Source organism: Scyliorhinus canicula, chromosome 2 (genome assembly GCF_902713615.1).
Source record: "Scyliorhinus canicula chromosome 2, sScyCan1.1, whole genome shotgun sequence".
In the NCBI taxonomy this organism is placed as follows: Eukaryota; Metazoa; Chordata; class Chondrichthyes; order Carcharhiniformes; family Scyliorhinidae; genus Scyliorhinus; species Scyliorhinus canicula.
The window spans coordinates 275,703,835-275,725,316 of record NC_052147.1 but is presented as its reverse complement, the minus strand read 5'-3'; the positions used below and the strand labels follow the sequence as shown (position 1 = coordinate 275,725,316).

Genomic DNA, 21,482 nt, shown 5'->3' with positions numbered 1-21,482 from the left:
CATGGACATTGCCTCGAAGAAGGCTGTCTAGAACCGTGTGACAATAAAGATTATTATATACATTAAACACGTAATCCCTCACAGCATTTGTGCATCTCCTCACCCCAATAGGAAGCCTCCCCCTGCGTAGACTGCACAAGGAAACAGCTATTCCAATATCAAAGGAAAGTATTAATTGTTTAAAAGGACCTTATGAATGTCCAAAGACTGCTCAAAATGAATTGTACAGCATGTACAGGACGTGTTGTGGTCAGCAGTGCGATATCTGTGCCTCCATTTCCGTGGTTTCTCAGATTTTACTTGAGACATTTATCTGGTCTTCCAGCTGACTGTGATACACTCTGTGGTTGGGCTTCGAGCACAGTTGGGCTGAGAGAAGTTTTGTTTTAGGTCCAAGAAATTTACCCTTTGATGTCATTTTAGCTGTCTGTAAAGTTTTTAAATCTTCTCTCTCTTCTTCCCCCCCCCCCCAACACCATAGAAATGTAAACATTGACAGCAAGTTGGCCAAGTTGAAGAAATGGGTGCAGGCTTGCGTGGAACATGATCATTGACATGAATGGGCTCTGATGAAAGGCCATCATAGAATTTACAGTGCAGAAGGCGGCCATTTGGCCCATCGAGTCTGCGCCAGCCCTTGGAAAGAATACCCTACTTAAGCACATATCCCCGTAACCTAGTAACCCCACCCAACCTTCTGAATTCTCCCTGTGTGTACCTGAACAAGTGCTGGAATGTAGCGATTAGGGGATTTTCACAGTAACTTCTTTGCAGTGTTAATGTAAGCCTACTTGTCACAATAAAGATTATTAAGATGCTCAGGTCAGGCGGATTGGCCGTTCCAAATTGTCACTACGCATCCAAAGGGTGGGTGAAAGGGCCTAGGTAGGGTGCTCTTTCAGAGGGTCGGTGGCGATCAGATGGGCCGAATGGCCTCCTTCTGCACCGTAGGGATTCTATTCTATCTCCAGCATTTCCATTTTTTTTTCCAGATTTGCAGCATCTGCCGTATTTGGCTTTCATGTTAAGCGGGAGGTTGCTTGGGGCAGTTTCCCAGAAGGAATATTGACACATAGTACTCCAAATAACAATCCCATCCTACTGTGCTGCAAATCTCTGTGGTTTTGTGATCATCTTATTGTGACTTTCCAAAGAACATAGAACATTACAGCGCAGTACAGGCCCTTCGGCCCTCGATGTTGCTACTTCAGATTTCCAGCATTAAAAAATTACTTTTTAACACCACATTAGCATTAAATCACAATATGCATTTACATTTCTTTCTTGAAACCTTCCGCATGGACACATAGACCATTCCAAGAACTGCCTTTTTAAAAAACAGATAAAGCAAGGTCACACCGTGTTGCATGCACTACATGTCCTTTATGCAACGATCTAAAACACTTGACAGCACTCACATTCTCGTGCGCACAAATAAAATAAAGCAGCATTATTATCACCATTGAGTATCCTATTTCCCAGCCAAGTCCATTATCAGGAATAGTGTCAAACCTTCTCACTGTCAATGTGAACCACATCCTTTGCTTCGGGATTCTCCTCCCACAATGGAGCACCCTCCGGATCCCTCATAAATGCCACCATTGACTGTGAACAATCAGAAAAGAGTGCAGAGTTCATGAGTTTCAAAGCTCAGGAGCAGAACCTCAAGTTTTGAATACACAAATTATTTGTGGTGGCATGGAGGATTAAAGGAAAAGAAAAGACTATTTGCATCTAAAACTTCTTGGGCTCATCAGTGGTATTGTGCTTATTCCAGCCTGGTCCCAAAGAGGTTTCTCACAGACTGGCAGGGGATGGGGAGGAGATTACATCAAGCATTACAACATGGAACAGGCCAACAGATGAGGTTTCAGCAAGAAACGTATGAATCGGGTTACCATCCGACGCCCCCCCAGCCAGAACACTCCCGCTTCCAACGAACAGAGGAAATTCCAATTAGGGCTCAGTTTGCAAGTGTTAAACTGCATGCAAAAAAAAAAAACGGTGGCCGCTTTTGCAAGCTTCCCGGCATCAAGCGCAGAGTTCTGCTCGAAAGCTGGTTTTTGCCAGAAAGTAGTTTTTGCTATGACGCAAGGATTACTGCTCTGCAGCCGGCTGCCAAGATACCCCTGCCACCAGAGCCTGAATACCACCATTCTCCAGTCACTGGGCATTAGTACACTCGTGAGCTAGACCACCAGACCTTTCACAGACATTCTGTAAAAGAGCCAGAGAGTGGGAATCCCCAGGGGATGTACCAAGAAAGATTCAAAACTTTAACTCAGGAGAGAGAGAGAGAGAGTTGTTTAAAGATCGTAAACAATTGGAAAAAAAACTCGAACACTAAATCAGTGGGAGAATGGGAAGCAAAGGTAGTGGGCAGGAGGGAGGGCGGTGAAAGGAGGGCAGAAGAACAGTGGAGAGGACAATTTAGGAGTGATAACAGAGGGCTCTTCATGGTGGTAAGTGATCAGCAAATAAAATAGGTTTATGACTGGGCAACTTTGGAAATCATTCAAGGATATTAATACATTTTTTAAAAATCAGATGTTGCGGCAGTGCAGGAGGGTTTCACGTGGCAGCAGGCAGATTGTAGATTTTGGATGGACCAAATGTGAACTTTACTTATGCAAATACGGAAGCTGGGTCGCAAAAGGGCAAACATTCTGAAGCATTGTCATTTTAAAAGACATGTACAAAAAAAAAGCAAGGTGGCCCAGTGGGTAGCACTGTTGCCTCACGGCACCGCGGACCCAGGTTCGATCCCAGCCCGCTGTCAGTGTGGAGTTTGCACATTTTCCCCGTATCTGTGTGGATTTCACCCCACACAACCCAAAGATGTACATCCTAGGTGAATTAGCCACACTAAATTGCCCCTCAATTGGAAAAAAAGAAATTGGGTACTCTAAATTTAAAACCAAAACAAAAATAAGCAAATGTGGTTTACCTCAGGCCATGTTGCAACCTGACTGTCACGGAAACTATACATCTTACACAACATCTGTATTGAGTCAAGTTAACTGAATGACATCCGCTATTGTGATGTGGTTTATCTTCAACCATAAAAAGGGATGTAATTTTAACACCTCCTGCCTTTAGATCTTTACATTAAACACCTCGTTGCCCAGTTTTACATGGACTTTCCTTTTTAAACAAAAACTACTGGGCAAGGTTGGTTGGGTCTCTTCCGCAGCTTTTAAAATATTCCTATTCGAACGGTTGGGGGGGGGGGGGGGGGGGGTGGAAAGAGAGAGAGAGAGAGAGAGAGAGAGAGAGAGAGAGAGAGAGAGAGAAGTGCAAAAAGGCAGGTTTGTCTTGTGCTAGGATTAGCTGATTTCAGCCCAGGTACCAATTGGCTTCAGCAAGTCAGGGATGTGGAGGAGCAGGGTGACAATAAAACTAACAGCCAGCTTTCCCTCGATATCCAGAGATGTCTATTGTACAAGGCATGCGTGGCTGATAGGGACGGGCAGATCAGGCTCATATACAACCACCTCCACGGCTGAATAGCTGCCAAGGTTTACTGCCACTAGATTCACATGACGAGTGGACAACTGGATCAATTACTGGATGACGGTGCATGTAAACATTTCCTGGCAGGAGTTCACAATTTCAGGAGAATAAGGAAGAAAATTTGATGCCCCGCTGGGACAAGAGGTAACTCAGGAAAACTTCACCCAAAGCTCTGGGTCAACCTTGAGCGAGTCATTGAGGAGTCAACAGTAGCTTGGGGTTTGCTACCTATCCCACATCTCACCCTTATTTAAAAGTTTATAGTCATGATTGCACGTAGCATTTTTCATCAATGACTTGGAACAGCTGGAAACGGGAATTTTTATTTTCTACATAGCCACAATAGTGGGGACATCCACTGATAGGCGGATTAGGTTTTTCAGAAATACTGCTCAAACAATTGCACTATTATGAAGTGAACTGGGAGTCAGACTACAATAGATTGCAGCAAGCTAATTGTACAACTGCGAGAGAGGGCAGTGAGGTTAAACAACACAGATGAGAAACACAAGCCAAAGGAATTTATTATTCCCGTTTCTCTGCTGGAGATTGTTCAGGGATTAGCAATAAAGCTAAGAGTGCACATGGCGTTTGTGTATAACATGCATGCGTGGTGCGTGCGCATGTGCCCATGTATGCTTGCGAACATACATGGAGGGCACTTGGTAAAGTGTTCTTACAGCATAGAGGTGAAAGCATTGTCACTTGCAAATGAAGCAGAGACTCACCCAAAGGAACCACTTGGCCACAGTAATTGCCAATGGAACCTCTGAATTTTTAGTTGGAGAGCTCGGTTGTGGAAGAACTGACCAGTGTGCACGGGGTCTTTCGTTTTGTTGCGTGGCCACATAGGTTAGAGGGAAAACTGGTTCATCGCTCGGTTCTTTTCCGTAAACCAAAATGACAAATGCAAGTCCGATTTATACACTGGAGCTTCACTGACTGAAATTAACCAAAACAAGAGTATTTGAAGAAGGCAATCGCTTGAGCAATTCACGCTCCCTCAAGCCCAACACATCAAGACTTGTAGCCAAAGATATTCCAAATATAAGACAATGCACCGTCCAATTAATCATGTGGAGGTAAAGCGGCATATAAATGACCACAGACGCTTGGAAGAAACATTTATTACCTTGAATGTTTCAGGCCTTTCATATTCAACATGGAAAGCTCCGTCCCTAGGCAGTCAGAAACAGGCAGATATCAGTACCTTGCAGCACAATTATCAACATCCTTCTCCCTTGAAAAACGAATACAACTTCCCTCTCATTGTTCTCCTCAAAACAGAGACACCGATTAAGAGACGCAAACACCCATCTGGCATATCTTCAAAATGGCAAGAAGTGATTCAACCAGTTTCTCAGAGTGAGATGCCCTGGAATTGGCTCTAACTATTGCATGTTCTAAATTGAAGTTAAATACACCATTAGCACCAGCATCAGCTGGGTTGGCAAGAGAGTATTTACTGTGAAGACAGCGTTCCTGAGCTTGACAGGGGAAAGAACATGGAGTACACCCATTATGTCCAGGGATCACTGTCCAGAAATCCCTGCTCCAAGTGCTTTCAGCTGCTTAACCATGATGGCTGAACACCACTGAACAATCTATGCTCATGTGTGGCTATTTAAATAGCTGTTCAGGGTGGGTAACCACCTGCCAAACGTAAGTACAGCATGGGAAAGGACAACGAGACAGAAAACTATTTTTTTTCAAAAACAATGTTTAATGATTCTTGGTATGAACCAATCTCTCATATACTTTGATTACTTCATAAGCAGGGCCGAGTACGATTGGCTGAGGATTTCAGTTATGCCTTTCTTCAGCACATAATCCAACTTACCCCAATAACTAAGTGTAGCGCCTTCTTCAATAAAACAGACCGCACCATATCTTGAGAAATAGGACCCATGTAGAAGGACTTAAAACACTGAGTCAGACTTCAAAATCATTCACTTTCATGCCCGTCAGCCTCATTATCTTTTGGCACAGATAGCCTGTCAATGTCTTGTTAAGTTTTCTTTAAAGGCTGACAGGTGTAATGTACTAATCTTTGCTTTCATGCCAGGATGGAGGTGTGAGATAACTTGTATAGTAAGGTTTCTGCTCAAGTGGACCCAATCGAGTTAAACAGAGCAGGAAGGTCCCAAATCTGACCCCTGTTCCCTTCTGAACTAGCTGCAAGTCAACCAGGGTTGGGATGAAGCCATTTTGATGGCTCATTTAGCTACAGAGGGGTGATATATCAGCCAACATTTAAGCATCTGATGGAAAGTGTATGTTTGAATAGGATCACTTATAATGTCCCGCCAGTCGAAAATCCTGCTGGCACTTACCTGGCCTCTCACCCAAAGGACAGCGCTCAGCAAAGTAACCAAAGCTCTCGATTAGAGGCAGCACATTCACCTCGGAGCTAGAAAGTTGAGGTGAATGTCCCACACTCGAGACTTCAACACGCAAGCTAAATGGTGTGCTGCACCGTTAGAGGCGCCACCCCCGAGACCAAGACCTGCTTGTCCTCTCAGGTGAACTTAAAAGATCTCATGCTGCTATTTAAAGAGGAACATGGCAAGTTCTCCCTGTGTACTGACCAACATTTATGCCTCAACCGAAACCTAAAACCAACAATCTGGCTGTTTCTGGGACCTTGTTGTGCACAAATTGGTTCTTGCACACCTAATGATACTAAGATTGCAGGAGTTGCGGATAGTGATGAAGATTGTCGGAGAATACAACAGGATATAAACAGACTGCAAAATTGGCAGAGAAATGACAGATGGAATTTAACCAGGACAAATGCAAGAGATCAGGGTGTGCAGGTCCACAGATCCTTAAAAGTGACAGCACAGGTGGAAATGTTGGTAAAGAAAGCATATGGCATGCTTGCCTTCATAGGACGGGGTATCGAGTATAAAAACTCGAAAATTATGTCACCATTATATAGAACGTTGATTGCCCAATTCTGGTCACCGCACCACCAGAAGGACGTGGAGGCTTTGGAGAGCGTATACGGTTTACCAGCATGATGCCTGGTATGGAGGGTATTAGCTATGTGGAGAGATATTGAATAAACTGGGGTTGTTCTCTCTAGAGAGACGGAGGCTGAGTGGCGACCTGATAGAAGTTTATAAAATTATTAGGGGTACAGATAGGGTAAACAGTTGGAGGCTTTTTCCCAGGGTGGAAATGACAATTACAAGGGGCATAGGTTCAAGGTGAGGGGGGGGAAGGTTCCAGAGCTGAAGGGGTTGGATTATGAGGAGAGGTTGAGTAGACTGGGACTGTACTCGTTGGAATTTAGAAGGATGAGGGGGGATCTTATAGAAACATTTAAAATTATGAAGGGAATAGATAGGATAGATGCGGGCAGGTTGTTTCCACTGGCGTGTGAAAGCAGAACTAGGGGACATAGCCTCAAAATAAGGGGAAGTAGATTTAGGACTGAGTTTAGGAGGAACTTCTTCACCCAAAGGGTTGTGAATCTATGGAATTCCTTGCCCAGTGAAGCAGTTGAGGCTCCTTCATTAAATGTTTTTAAGGTAAAGATAGATAGTTTTTTGAAGAATAAAGGGATTAAGCGTTATGGTGTTCGGGCCGGAAAGTGGAGCTGAGTCCACAAAAGATCAGCCATGATCTCATTGAATGGCGGAGCAGGCTCGAGGGGCCAGATGGCCTACTCCTGCTCCTAGTTCTTATGTTCTTTATTACTTTTTAAGGCAGCGACTCAATACTGTGCCTTCATAAAAGACAGGTGACAAAAACAAGGGGTAAAGCAATTTTTCAAAACAAATGTCAAGTTACAGGAGCATGATGGCAGAGTGTGCCACAATTGACGTGCGCCGTTGAGCCACACTGATATGGGCAAGTGCCAAGCTGGGAAGACAGGAGATATAAAAAAAAACAGGAAGAGCAACTGCAGCTGGCTTCAGAGCAACACTTGCGGAAGTCATGCAGCAAGGCACCCATCTGCTGCTCTCAGTCAGAGGATGATCTGTGGCTTCGGGAGAAAACGGCACGAAACAGTAACTGTGGTCCCACAAAAAGAAAACGCCTCGTCGGAAATGCTAACCCTCATCACTGAAAGGACTGGGTTTCGGCTTACTTGTAATGCAACAACTCAACGCCATTTTTCTTTGAGGCCGGTTCCACTTTCATCTTCTTGCACAGCTTCCTGCTTTCACTGTTCCTGCAAGAAGACAGCAGCATGATTTGACTGCAAATGGGAGAATCTCTTAACTGCGACAATACTTGAAATTCCTCCTCCACAAAAAAAAAGCCAAAAATTCTTAAAAGCGCAGAGCTGTCTGCCAAGTGTTCTCATAAATTCAGCTGCAGAAGATTAAACTAATATCTGGGCTTAATCTATCTCAGGTTGCCAGCAGGTAGCAGCCATAAGCTTGCCTGGCAGGAGGAGCTCCGTCGACGCGACAGCAAGACAATTATCATTTCATCGGTAATCAAGGTCAGTTGTCGCAAATCAGAGGCACTGAAGCAGCAATTAGCCAATCTGTGGGAAACAATTTGGACACGGCTACTTATCCAGTTTCTAAAATGCACCTGCTGTGCATTACAACTTTTTTTCCCCCCCCCCATTTCAAGTAACACCACACAAGCTCCTCTGCCACTTTGCAAATGGACGAGCTTAAAAGAAAAAGTTTAGACAAAGACAGGTGGGAGAAGGCTCAAGTGGAACATAAACAATAGTACAGACTGGTTGAGCCCAATGGCCTGTCTCTATACTGCAAATTGCTACGGAAATGACAAAGGGAATTGACAGGGTAGGAATTAAGCACGCCTGTGGTTGGAAAACCATATCAAGAAATACTAACAAATTAGCATGCACTGCCCCGGAAGGTGTAGTCAATCCAGGTGTTCTGCAGGAGATAGCTACTTACTTCAGAAGTAAATGGAAATATGAAGGAAAGTGGGAAATTAAGATTAAACTATTGATCTGTTGCCATGGCTGGCACTTTAGAATTTTTGATGAGCTAAATGGCCTATTCATGTCCCAAAATAGACTGTTCAAAGATAAATATATACAGAATAAATATATGAATTAGGAGAAGGCATCGGTCCATCGAGCCTGCTCCATCATTCAGTAAAAACATCGCTCATCTAATGGATAGTCTCAACTCCACATTCTCACCTATCCCGATAACCTCTTCACCCCCTTGCTTATCGAGAATCTGTCTACCTCTGCTTTAAAAATACTCAAAAGGCTAAGCTCATCTTTTGAAGAGGGTTCCTTCAGAAAGTAAATTCTCCTCTTCTTTGTTTCAACTGAGCAGCACCTTATTTTTAAATCGTGACACCCCCCACCCCTAGATTCTCCCAAAAGGGGAAACATCCTAATAATAATCTAATCTGTATTAGTGTCACAAGTAATGAAGTTACTGTGAAAATCCCCTAGTCACCACATTCCGGCGCATGTTCGGCTACACAGAGAGAGAATTCAGAATATTCCAAATTACCTAACAAGCATGTCTTTGAGGACTTGTGGGAGGAAACCAGAGCACCCGGAGGAAACCCATGCCGACACGGGGTGAACGTGCAGACTCCACAAAGACAGTAACTCAAGGCAGGAATCGACCCGGGTCCCTGGCGCTGTGAAGCAGCAGTGCTAACCACTGTGTTATCATGCCGCCGCCGCTTCACATCCACCCAGTCAAGAGCCCTCAAGTCGCCTCTTATTCTTCTAAACTCCAGTAGATCCAAGCTGAGCCAGTCCAACCTTTCCCCACCAAACAAAATCCCTGATCAATGCTGATCAAATCCCTGATCAGTGTACCTGGCTCAAGTAGGATGGGATAAAATAACAAGTTCACATTCCTGATTGATAAATACTGGCCTCTATTGGGCCATGTCTACTATGCTCAAATATCAGCATTACTCGAGTAAAATATCAACGTTTTGGCATGAAGAATACCGTTAAACAAAAGAATTGATTTGCATGGCAAATTAAGTGCTGCTCCCTGTTGCGCTGTATGAACAAATTATCCTCTCTGTACAAGCTTAAAATGTAACTGTTGTAAACTATTATCCCTGCTTCCCCACCCACTTCCCACACCACCAAATGAATGCTGAATCTTGGCTGTGACATTGACACTGGTATCTCACTTAAGTTGTTATTACTCAATGAATGAGTGTTACAGCTGGCAGAATATCTGACCACCAGAATGTTGGGGGTAAGGGGCAGAGAGAAAGAGAGAGAGGGTGGGGGATTGTCATCAGTGCCATAGCCAAGTGTCCAAGCATGCATTCCCAGCATTGGGAACAGTGATCAGAAACAGAAACGGAGGCTGTTTATGGAGCGTAATGGAGGATCTGCCTCACAGGCGAGGTTAAAACCGGCCCTTCCGTTCCTCCGATAGGTCATCGATCTGAAACGTCAAGTCTCCAGCCGGATCTGCTGAGTTTTTCCAGCACTTTTCTGCTTTAATTTCATATTTCCGGAAACCACAATAGTTTGCTTCCATTTGGAACAAAAAAGATACATGACGTATTTGAATGCACGTCATCGCCACCATTCAATGTGTTGCAGCAACTCTTACCTCAGCAATCAAAAATCAGTTAAGATTGTATACACTGGCGGCACGGTGGTGCAGTGGTTAGCAGTGCTCCTCATGGCACTGAGGAGCCGGGTTCGATCCCGGCCTTGGGTCACTGTCCATGTGAAGTTTGCACATTCTCGGGCGGCACGGTAGCACAGTGGTTAGCACCATTGCTTCACAGCTCCAGGGTCCCAGGTTCGATTCCCAGCTTGGGTCATTGTCTGTGCAGAGTCTGCACGTTCTCCCAGTGCCTGCGTGGGTTTCCTCCGGGTGCTCCGGTTTCCTCCCACAGTCCAAAGATGTTCAGGTTAGGTGGATTGGCCATGATAAATTGCCCTTGTGATCAAAAAGGTTAAATGGGGTTACTGGGATAGGGTGGTGGTGTGGGCTTATGTAGGGTGCTCCTGCCAAGGGCCGGTGCAGACTCGATGGGCCGAATGGACTTCTTCTGCACTGGAAATTCTATGATTCTCCCCGTGTTTGCATGGGTCACAGTCCCACAACCCAAAGACGTGCAGGGTAGGTGAATTGGCCACGCTAAATTGCTCCTTTATTGGAAATTTAAAAAAATTGGGTACTCAAAATTTATTTTTAAAAAAAGATTTTATACATTGTGCACATGCCTCACTCATCTCCCCAAAAGAAAACCAATTAAATGAAACACTGAAAATTAAGAAATGGAATAGGAAAAGTAAATACAAAAATTTAAAGTGGGCAAAAGAGACACGAGGTCAAACAGCACTTAAGCCAGGAAATGTTTGCTCACACTAAAGAGCAGATCAGCTATGGATATGGTATGAAGGCAAACACTGAAATCTGGATACTGTGCTGGGAGGACTGCTGTCGGAGGGTAGAGGATTGCGATGGGTTGATTTGCTATTCATCTCGTGATCCAGTGCACTGAATCACTATAACTTCAGGATGGTGCCAACTCTTCACCTCTCTCATCCTCCATTTCTCACAATCTAGACACGCAAAGCTTGAGCTTGACATCAGCCACCCACAACTGTGTGTTTATCTCACCTTCTCTCCTATTCTCTCGAACCCTGTTAATCTGCACAATGAGTCTTGATCTTTCAGCTAATGTTCTTAGCTGTAAAAGAAATCTAGTGCAGAGGTTGAACACTTATGATGTTGGCACCATTGCGGGCAGAGCACCAACTTTACTGCATTTTCAGAATATAAATGGTAGAAAACAACTGAATCTCTTACTGACTTTGAGGAAATAGGACAGCTTAAATCAATGCCATAGACTCAAATCTATAAAGTACACATGCATGTGAGACTAAACAAAACCACCCTCTAAAGAGATAGCACAGGCATGTCTAGCCGAATGGCTTCCCTCAGTTCTGTAACTTTCTACGAGTCTGTGACAATGAATTAAGTTGTTACACCGTTGCCCAAAGTCAGTTTTTTTTTTTAAAAAAGCATGTTTTTATTTTTTGGGCTTATAGAGTTTTCATAGAATTTACAGTGCAGAAGGAGGCCATTCGGCCCATCGAGTCTGCACCGGCTCCTGGAAAGAGCACCCTACCCAAGGTTAACACCTCCACCCTATTCCCATAACCCAGTAACCCCACCCAACACTAAGGCCAATTTTGGACACTAAGGGCAATTTATCATGGCCAATCCACCTAACTTGCACATCTTTGGACTGTGGGAGGAAACCGGAGCACCCGGAGGAAACCCACGCACACACAGGGAGGATGTGCAGACTCCGCACAGACAGTGACCCAAGCCGGAATCGAACCTGGGACCCTGGAGCTGTGAAGCGATTGTGCTAGCCACAATGCTACCGTGCTGCCCCTTATGCTCCACGTGTCCGGTGAAGCTAGTGTTTTGGTAACAATGAACAAGCTACCCAATTAATCCCACTCCCCTTTTCTTTTCCCATTGTCCACTTTATTCCTTTAAAGTAAAATCCAATTTGTGTTTGGAAGTTACTGCTGAATCTGCTTAGATGACCCTGTTAGACAATGCATTCAGGTCTTCTGTCACTGCATTAAAGCAATTCTCATCTCCTCCCCAGCTCTTTTGCTGATTATCTTAAATCTGTGTCCTCTGGTTACTAACCCACCTGCTGGTAGAAACAACTTCCCCTTATTTATCTGTCAGCCCTACACTCCTCTTTACCTGTAGCTCCCGGAAGCTTTTTTGATTACTAGGTTGTACTGAAGAGGCATTCATAGAACTTTCTAGCAGCATATTATTCCTGGGGATGCTACAAAACTCAGAAGTATAGTTACATTTACAAAATTAAATCACTTAGGTTGGCTGTAAGCATTTTGCCAGTCAAGACAGGTCTCAGACAAAGCTCCGGGTGCGTCTACATAAACACAAGTGGAAAGGTGAAACAATGAATCAGCAGCAAGGCCAATAGAGAAGTAGAATGGGGGATATGTCGACACGCCAAGAAAATCTCTGGCTGGTTAACAGAATTAAATCAACATTCTGGGGGTTATCATTGGCCAGGAAATGAAATAAACTAGCCACGTAAACACGGTGGCTACAAATGCAGGTCAGAGGCTGGGACTTCTGCAGTGAGTAATTCACCTTGCGGCTCCCCACTATCTACAAGGCTCAAGTCAGAAGTGCGACAGAATACTCTCACTTGGCTGGATGAGTGCAGCTCCAAAAGCTTGATACAAAAATAGGGCAAAGCAGCCCACCTTCAACATCTACCATCTCCACAACCGATACACAGCGGCAGCCGTGTGTCCCATCTACAAGATGCACCACAGCAATTCACCAAGGCTCCTTTGACAGCACCTTCCAAACCCACGACCTCGCCCACCTAGAAGGACATGGGTAGCAGATGCAAGGGAAACCACCACCCGGAGATTTTCTTACAAGCCACTCACCATCATGACTTGGAACTATGTCACTGATATCAAAATCCTGAAACTGGTCATAAAAATATGAGATCTCAGGGGATACAAGGGATGACGGATTGGATCCAAAATTGGTTAAGTGACAGAAAATAAAGGGTAATAATCAATGGATGTTTTTTCAAATGGAAAACAGATTCCAGTGATGTTCCACAGGGCTGTGTTACGGCCATTGCAGTCTGTCATATATATTAATTTCGACTTAAATGTGGGTGGCACGATCGGAAAATTTGCAGAGAACACATAATTGGCTGCGTAGTTGATAGTGAAGGCTGTTGATTCGAGAAAATATATTAATGGTTTGGTTGAATGGGCAAAGCGGCGACAAATGGGATTCAATCCGAAAAAGTGAGGTAATTCTTGGGGACGGCAAACAACGCAAAGGAATATTAATAAAACAGGAAGATATTGAGAGGTCGAGTGAGTGAGAGACCTTGGGAGTGCATGTCCACAGGTCCTTGAACAGATGGAAATGGCAGTCAAGGAAGCATATGGGATGATTTCCTTTATTGGCTAGGTTGTGAAACAAAAGCGAAAATGCAATGATGGAACTGTATAAAACATTGGTTGCAATAGTTCCACAGTTCTGGTCAACAGATTATAGGAAGGACATAATTGCTCTGAGAGTTACAAGAATTTTGCCAGGGCTTGAAAATTGCAGCTATCAGAGATTTGATGGGCGAGGGTTGTTTTCCTTGGAAGAGAGTTTAAAGGGTGACCTAACTGAAGTGGACAAAATTATAAGGGGCCGAGACAGGAAAGACTTCATTCCCCCTAGCGGTGACAATTACCACAGGGCATAGATTTAAGGAGATTGGGGGGTTGAAAGGATTTGAGGGGATATGGGGAAAAACTTCACCCAGAGGGTGGTGGGTGTCAAGAATTCACTGCGGAAACGCTCAACGCATTTAAAAAGGTATTTGCACCTGAAGTGCTGTAATCTGCAAGGCTACGGACCAGGTGCTGGAAAATTGGGATTAAAATCATCAGTTTGTGCTGGCGCTGCCCAACCTCTGTGGGTGCTATTGGGCTGCCAATGCAGCGATGGTGCATAAGTGGGTAATGGACGGGGAAGGAGCAGCATGGAAGAGGCTGGAGATGGTGTCCTGTGTGGTCACAAGCCTGGAGGCGCTGGTAACGGCGCCGTTGCCGCTCTCTCCAACAAGGTATACCACGAGCCTTGTGGTGGCGGCTACCCTCAAAATTTGGGGGCAATGGAGACTACACAGGGGGAAGGTGGAGGTCTCGATGGGGTCCCTGATACGGGGGAACCCCTGGTTTGTTCCAGGGAGAATCGATGGCGGGTTCCTGAGTTGGCACAGGGCAGGTGTTAGGAGGTTGAGGGACCTGTTTGTAGACGGGAAATTTGCGAGCCTGGGTGAGTTAGAGGGGAAATTCGGGCTCCCCCCGGGAACATTTTTAGGTATATGCAAGTAAGGACGTTTTCCAGGCGGCAGGTGGCGGGGTTCCCTCTGTTGCCCCCGCGTGGGGTCCAGGACAGGGTGCTCTCGGGGGTGTGGGTTGGAGGGGGGAGGATTTCGGACATGTACCAAGTGATGCAGGAGGTAGACGAGGCCTCGGTGGAGGAGCTGAAGGGTAAATGTGAAGAGGAGCTGGGTGAGGAGCTGAGGAGGGCACGTCGGCGGATGCTCTGGTAAGTCTGAACTCCTCCTCTTCTCGTGCGAGGCTTAGCCTCATACAGTTCAAGGTGCTGCATAGGGCTCATATGACCGGGACGAGGATGAGTAGGTTCTTTGGGGGCGAAGACAGGTGTACTAGGTGCTCGGGGAGCCCAGCGAACCATGCCCATATGTTTTGGGCGTGCCTAGCGCAGGTGTTAGGGGAATTTTGGAAGGGGGTAGCAAGCACGGTGTCGAGGGTGGTAGGATCCAGGGTCAATCCAGGCTGGGGACTCGCAATATTTGGGGTTGCAGCAGAGCCGGGAGTGCAGGAGGCGAAAGAGGCCGGTGTCCTGGCCTTTAGGTCCCTAGTAGCCCGGCGGAGGATTCTTCTTCAGTGGAAGGATGCGAGGCCCCCAAGCGTGGAGGCCTGGATCAATGATATGGCGGGGTTCACCAAATTGGAGAGGGTGAAATGTGCCCTGAGAGGATCAGTACAGGGGTTTTTCAGGCGGTGGCAGCCTTTCCTAAATTTCCTGGCAGAACGGTAGGGAAAAAGGCCAGCAGCAGCATCAGCCCGGGGGGGGGGGGGGGTTGTGTGTTTGTGTGTGTTCCGGTGGGTTAGGTTGAAGGGACGTGTACATGTGTTCTTTGTTTATGACGGGTGTTAATCTATTTCTTCTTTTTTGTATTTGCCGTATTTTTTGTATTAAAAAAAAAATCATTAGTTTGTTTCTTTTCCCTCTTTGTTGGCCCGCACAGACACAATGGGCTGAATGGTCTCTTTCTGCTCTGTAACCTTTCCGCGGTTCCCTCCCTAACAGCACCGTGGGTGCATCCACATAGCAGGGACTGCAGCGGTTCAAGGTGACAACTAACCACCATCTTCTCAAGGGCAATTAGGGGATGGGCAATAAATGTTGCAGATGGAAATATATCAGCTAGCGAATGACCTGATCAGGGTATTGAAAATGATAAAAAAGGATCCAATAGAGCAGATACAAAGAAGTTATTTGCTTTGGCGGGCGAGGATATCAAGAACAAGGAGTAAGCATCTTGTGAGGTTTTGCTAGGTTACAGCAGCTACATAAATACCATTTGGTAAAATGTTAAAATTGGAGCTAGTCCATTTAGAGGGGGGGAGGCAATACATCACACAAAGAATAATGGAAATCGGAAATCCTCCCCCATAAAAGGCATTAGACAATGGGGCAACTAGAGCTCCTGAGATGGAGAATAATAGATATTTCTTGGGTGCCGCTATTGAACGACATACAGTTACAGTAAATGGAGGAGATTGGTAATGGACCCCATATGAATGGCCGAATAGACTGGAGCCTGAATGGTCAATTCCAGTGTTCTGAACAGATGAGCGCACAAAAAGCATACCTGGCAGAAAAGGAAAGAGACCTGAAAAGTTGGTTAGATGCCTGTCGACCCCTTTAAAAATGCAAACAGGTCGGTAGCAAAAAAAGATCCAACAGAGGGAAATGATTAGAAATGAGGTGGAAGCACGAGAATGAGAGAAATGGGTTAAATCAAAAAGGTTTTAAGGTGTTTGCAATCATGGCTGTTAGAAGAGAAATAACTTACCCACAATCTACCCAGGCAATGGTGCCCTGCCCTTTCACTGCTTCTGCCACGTCAGAGAGCAGTTTAAGCGGTCGTTCAGCAGTGGCAGCTATCACACAGTAAGAAAGCAAACACGGGCGTTACTGAACATTACTTATCAACATTGTGCTGTGCAGTGAGCTGCAAAGAGTCAGCCTTGTTCAACAGATTATCAAAGTACATTGAGATAACAAACAGACCCTTCAATAATATTACAGTTGCCATATAATCACCAAACCAGGCGCACACTGGCTTCCAGGAGCCTGGTGAAATCTGCCAAACTGGCCTGCACCAGTACAGTGTGGCAATGGCTGAGCACAGCACAGAACAGGATGTAGATAGATCAATGTTGAGCATTCCCAAATCTCTGAATAGTCTTAGCAAAAGGAATTCAAAGGTAGCTAGATGGGGAATATTAAGGCCCAAGAAGGTTGCACTGCAACAGGGGTCTTGGGAGGAGCCAGCGAACCTGGGCTGGGGGAACAGTAGAAGGGCTACAACTCAGGGAAGGGGAAAGTAAGGTTGGGACTGGGGCCGAGTAAAAGACGAAAACGTTAACAACGGGGCAGGAGCTCTGATTGAGCTAATCACTGCTTACTGACTCCAGCTAAAAGTGCAACACCGAAAGGGGAGGAGGAGGAGGAAGGGAGAAAATGTCGAATGAGAATTGCACTTTGCTCCACCGGACCCTTCTCTTGGGCAAATTTCTTACTGTCAATTAACAGGCCTGGTTGGCACTACAAATTTTGAAAGGATAGTCACCCGGCACCACCGCCCTACTCCAGGAACAGTTTGTCTTTTTAAAAAAAAAAAATCAGTCTCCAACCGTGGAAGCTGTTGCGATTGTTGCGAAATGCCAACTTTCCATTTAATTTTTTTCTCCCAAATGCAGTGCAATTTCACAGCAGTCAAATCTCTTCACGCACCTGGCTTACAAAGGTTATCTTTTCGGTATTTGCACAAGTAGTTTCCAAGTAGATGAGCACTAAGTGACTCACACCATGCCTAGGCTATAATTAGAGTGCTTCTACTACGACAGAGTACATTAGTTCAAAATTTGCCACAAAGAATATGGTCTCAGTTCATTCTTCAGATGCGACAGTCACGGGCAAAGCAGGCCTTTATTATCCATCCATGGTCGCCCTGAAATGGTGGTGATACGCCTTCTCCTTGGGCTGCTGTATTTTTGTTTCGTTTCCCAGTGTTCTGACACAGCTCAGTGGCTTGCTAGGTTGTTCCAGAGGCCAGTTGAAAGTCAGGCACTTTGGTGTGGAACTGGAGTCAGATATAGGTCAGGCTGGGTGTTAAAGACAGCAGGTTTCCTTTCCCAAAGGACATTAGTGAACCAGTTGGCTTTTTACAACAATCTCACAGCTTCATGTCACAGCTAATTTTTTTTTTTTGGTTTGCTTTTGAAAGGTTTGCTTCCTTCTTCAATAGTATTCCAGTCAGGAATATATACGGCTTGTGCATCTTCACAGGGAAAGGGACTGCATCCTTACAACGCCTAATTGCTGATTAAAATACAGTGCACACTGCTGTGAGTAGGATTTAGATAAAGCTCAACGTGGGTGTGAAATTTTTATGTTACAGAGACCAGCTGCATATTTTGCTCTCTGTCCAAATCTGGATTGTTCCTGAAGAGAGTTTAGTGAGCTACACAATGCTGGTGGTTACACACCATTACAGCAGCGGTGGGAAGGCACCAACTCATTTTTAAAAACAAGAAATCACGAACTGGGTGACACTGTTAGACATGCTTGAAGCTTGCCACAATCTTCTTTTAAAGGCGCCACCTTCATGAGGAGATTTGACTAACAATTAAAGATAGGGTGCTTGGATTTTCCCATCTTACCCGCTTGGCCCACCTTTCAATTACTGCTCAATTTCCTTTTTCAGCCTTCTGGCTCACGCGGTTCACCTATCTTCCCCAGTGCTACTTCGGGACATGTTGGGGGTGGGGGCAGAGAACTGGGCTTCAGTGGTGCCACATTCAACCTGGAACTCTTTCGGAGAAGGGCCTTCAATTGCGACTTCCAACAAAATAGGAAACTTACCACTTGATAACACACGTAGTAAACCCATACCTAATAACGAGTAACAACGCTTCGGTGAGACCAGAGCAACAATATGCATTTATTTGGTGCTTTTAAGTGTAGTAAAATGCCACCAAGTATTTCATAGGAGCAAACCAAACTTGACATCAAGCCACATAAATAAATGAAAATTGCTTATTGTCACAAGTAGGCTCCAATGAAGTTACTGTGAAAAGCCCCTAGTCGCCACATTCCAGCGCCTGTTCGGGGACGCCGGTACGGGAATCGAACCCGTGCTGCTAGCATTGTTCTGCATTACAACTCAGCTGTTTAGCCCACAGTGCTAAACCAGCCCCGTAATACAGGATTAAGGATGTATTACAGCAGATGGTCAAGGTTTGGTCAAAGAGGTAGGTTTTAAAGATTACCATAAAAGAGGAGGGGGGGGGGGGGGGGGGGGGGGGGGTGCTGGAACAGGAAAGCTTTAAGCCACTTCGAAAGTCAACTGAAAAGTCAATCCTTTTGATGTGGAACTGGAGTTTCAAGTGGGCCAGGTTGGGTGTCAGGCACAGCAGATTTCCTTCCCTAAAGGCATGGCAGCCGAAAGCACAGCTTCTAATGGTGGAGTGCTTAAAATCAGGGATGTACAGGAGAGTGGTGTGACGCAGTACAAATATTTTGCAGAATTGTAGGGCCGGAGGAGGTTGCATAGATGTAGAGGGATTAGAGAACAACCATGAGAATTATTTAAAAAAACACGAAGCACTACTTAACCTGGGAGCCAGTGCAAGTCAAAGACAGCAGGACTTGATACAAGTTTGGATTTGAGGAGCAGAGTTTTAGATTAGTTTGAGGTTATGAAGACAGGAAACTGGCCAGGGCTGCCTTGTATTGTCATCTCAAGACTAGACCATTGTAAGAACGAGGGTTTCAGATGTGCTTAGCCAGTGCACAGTCAAGTGATGTTACAAAGGTGGAATTAGGCAGCCCAATATGGATATGTGGCCAGTAGCTTATGTCAGGATCATATACAATACAGAGGTTGCAAACAGTTCGATTCAGCTCGAACAGATGCCAGGAAGAGGGGTAAAGTCAATAGATAAGGAACAGAGTAAGGGGCAAGGACCGAAGACAATGGATTTGGTATTTCCAATACACCGTTGGGCAATTTCTGCTTATCCGGTATTGGACATTGGAAGGATTGGGAAAGTGAATAGCGAGGTGTCATCAGCGAACATGCAGAACCGGATTGTGTGCTCCTGAATGATATCACCCATGCAGACAAGACACGATATCACTACGCAGGTGAAATGGGATGCGTCGTACAGCAGGGTTTCCAAAGTAACTGCTCCAAGCTATCCGACAAAGATGCAGAATCTGCTCACCTGATTTGGAGTATAGGACCAATACATTATTTCTTGTCCGCGTGAGTTTCTTCAGTTCTTTATGGTCATCAACTTTCTCAATCAGCGGAGACACTTTTGCTGCCATGAGGCATGTGGACAGCATCGCCTTAGGGGGGAAAAACAGGTAAATCAGGCAGCCAGAAATAGGTGTGCTCAAACAGGATAATGCCTGCAATGGTTCCACCAATTTCCCATATATCCTACATCAGCAGAGCTTCAGAGCTTAAATACAGAGGTAGATACAAGTTGTTCCCACTGTAATTTCACGTGACCGGGCTGTTTTGGTTCATTACTGAGAATACTAGCTAGCAGATATGCAAAGGAAAGAACATAATTATGTCAAGTGCAGCAGAAAGGCCTTTGCAACTGAGAGGACCATACGATATTGCTAACGTTGGGTTGCTTTTTGGCTTAACTGAAGGAGATGCCAAAGCTGCCGTGCCAACCAATCGTAGAGCAGCCCTTCTGCATGGAGAAACCAGAAATACTTCATTCGGCATGATCTACACAGTGAAGAAATGAAATGAAATGAAAATTGCTTATTGTCGCAAGTAGGCTTCAAATTAAGTTACTGCGAAAAGCCCCTAGTCGCCACATTCCGGCGCCTGTTCGGGGAGGCTGTAACGGGAATCGAACCGTGCTGCTGACCTGCTTTCAAAGCCAACGATTTAGCCCTGTGCTAAACAGCCCCTTTCAGCAACTGAAGAGAAGGATGAAGGGTTACCCCTTTCCAAACGAGCCAAGACCAAAAGCGACTGATGATAGAAAAAGCTATATTCAGATTTATAACTATTATTATTATAATTATCTCTAAATTTGCAAACTTTTTTTGGAAAATAGCTGCATTGAAATTGTGCTTGTGAATTAAATTACAGTGCTTTTATTAGCAGTTAATATTTTATTCATCAGCAATGATCTTGAATGCAACATTTAGGATTTTGTGGCTGAATAAGTTCTGCAGCAAATTGAGCACCTATGTCTGTTAGCTCAAAATAAATTTCATTTAAATCTGATTTTCTACTTTGAGAGAAATTCATTTTCAAATTTGCTGGTGGGTATGACTTCAGAAAAAGTGACTATCCTTAAATAAGCACCGATTTGTATTGAATTATTTTAGAAAGAAGTAAGACAATTTAGATATCAACAGCTTGCAAGTATCCCTTGTTCAACAAGTATTGGATGTTTTGCAGACAATATAATTATCTGAATCTTATCACCCAACCCTGAACTGCTGTGTGGACCAACTAAGAAAGTTGGTATAAGTTGCAATATAAATACAAGAGCAGGCCGGAGGCTAGGAACCCTGCAGCAAGTAACTTCTGACATCCCAAAGCCTGTCAGCTATCGACAAGGCACAAGGCAGGAGATCGAATACACCCCACTTGCCTGGGTGTGTGCAGTTCCAACAACACTCAATAAGCTCAACACCATCCAGGACAAAGCAGCTCCCTTGATTGGCACCCCGTCCACAGCATTCAATCCCTCTGCCACCAACGCACAGTAGCAGCCGTGTGTACCATCTACAAGATGCTTTGACAGATGCTGTCATACTTGCATCTCTTCAAAACAACATGTTATTGACCCATAGTTTATAAACTACAGCTCCTGCATCATAAACCGTTTGGGAGTTGTGGTGGTCTATACAATCATGACATGTTTTATTCTTTCTGTTGTTGTAGAATAATAAATATAATTGATGTTTACTAAAAAAAAGGCTAAAACTCTATTGCTGGAGAAACCATCTTGTTGTTCAAGAGCAGCTCGCCTGATAGATCAGCATTTACAGTGATTACGCAAAGTTAACTTGTGTAGTGCAACCTAGTGCCAGTTACCCTGATTTTTGGGGATAAATCAATTAAAC

General features: G+C 44.9%; 1 protein-coding gene across 2 annotated transcripts in view; it reads right to left on the bottom strand.

Annotated features, from left to right (window-relative positions):
* Positions 1–21,482, bottom strand: part of pdia5 (protein disulfide isomerase family A, member 5) — a 161,436-nt gene that overhangs the window by 115,438 nt on the left and 24,516 nt on the right. For both annotated transcript variants that reach the window (XR_005459822.1, XM_038790082.1), the window contains exons 2-6: positions 19,601–19,727; positions 16,162–16,249; positions 7,613–7,696; positions 4,646–4,691; positions 1,513–1,605 (exon numbers count right to left, since the gene is read on the bottom strand). Coding sequence is in view for 1 of the 2 variants with exons in the window: in XM_038790082.1 (XP_038646010.1) it covers positions 1,513–1,605; positions 4,646–4,691; positions 7,613–7,696; positions 16,162–16,249; positions 19,601–19,727 (438 nt within the window). In the remaining variant the exon portion in view is untranslated. The remainder of the gene's footprint in view (positions 1–1,512; positions 1,606–4,645; positions 4,692–7,612; positions 7,697–16,161; positions 16,250–19,600; positions 19,728–21,482) is intronic.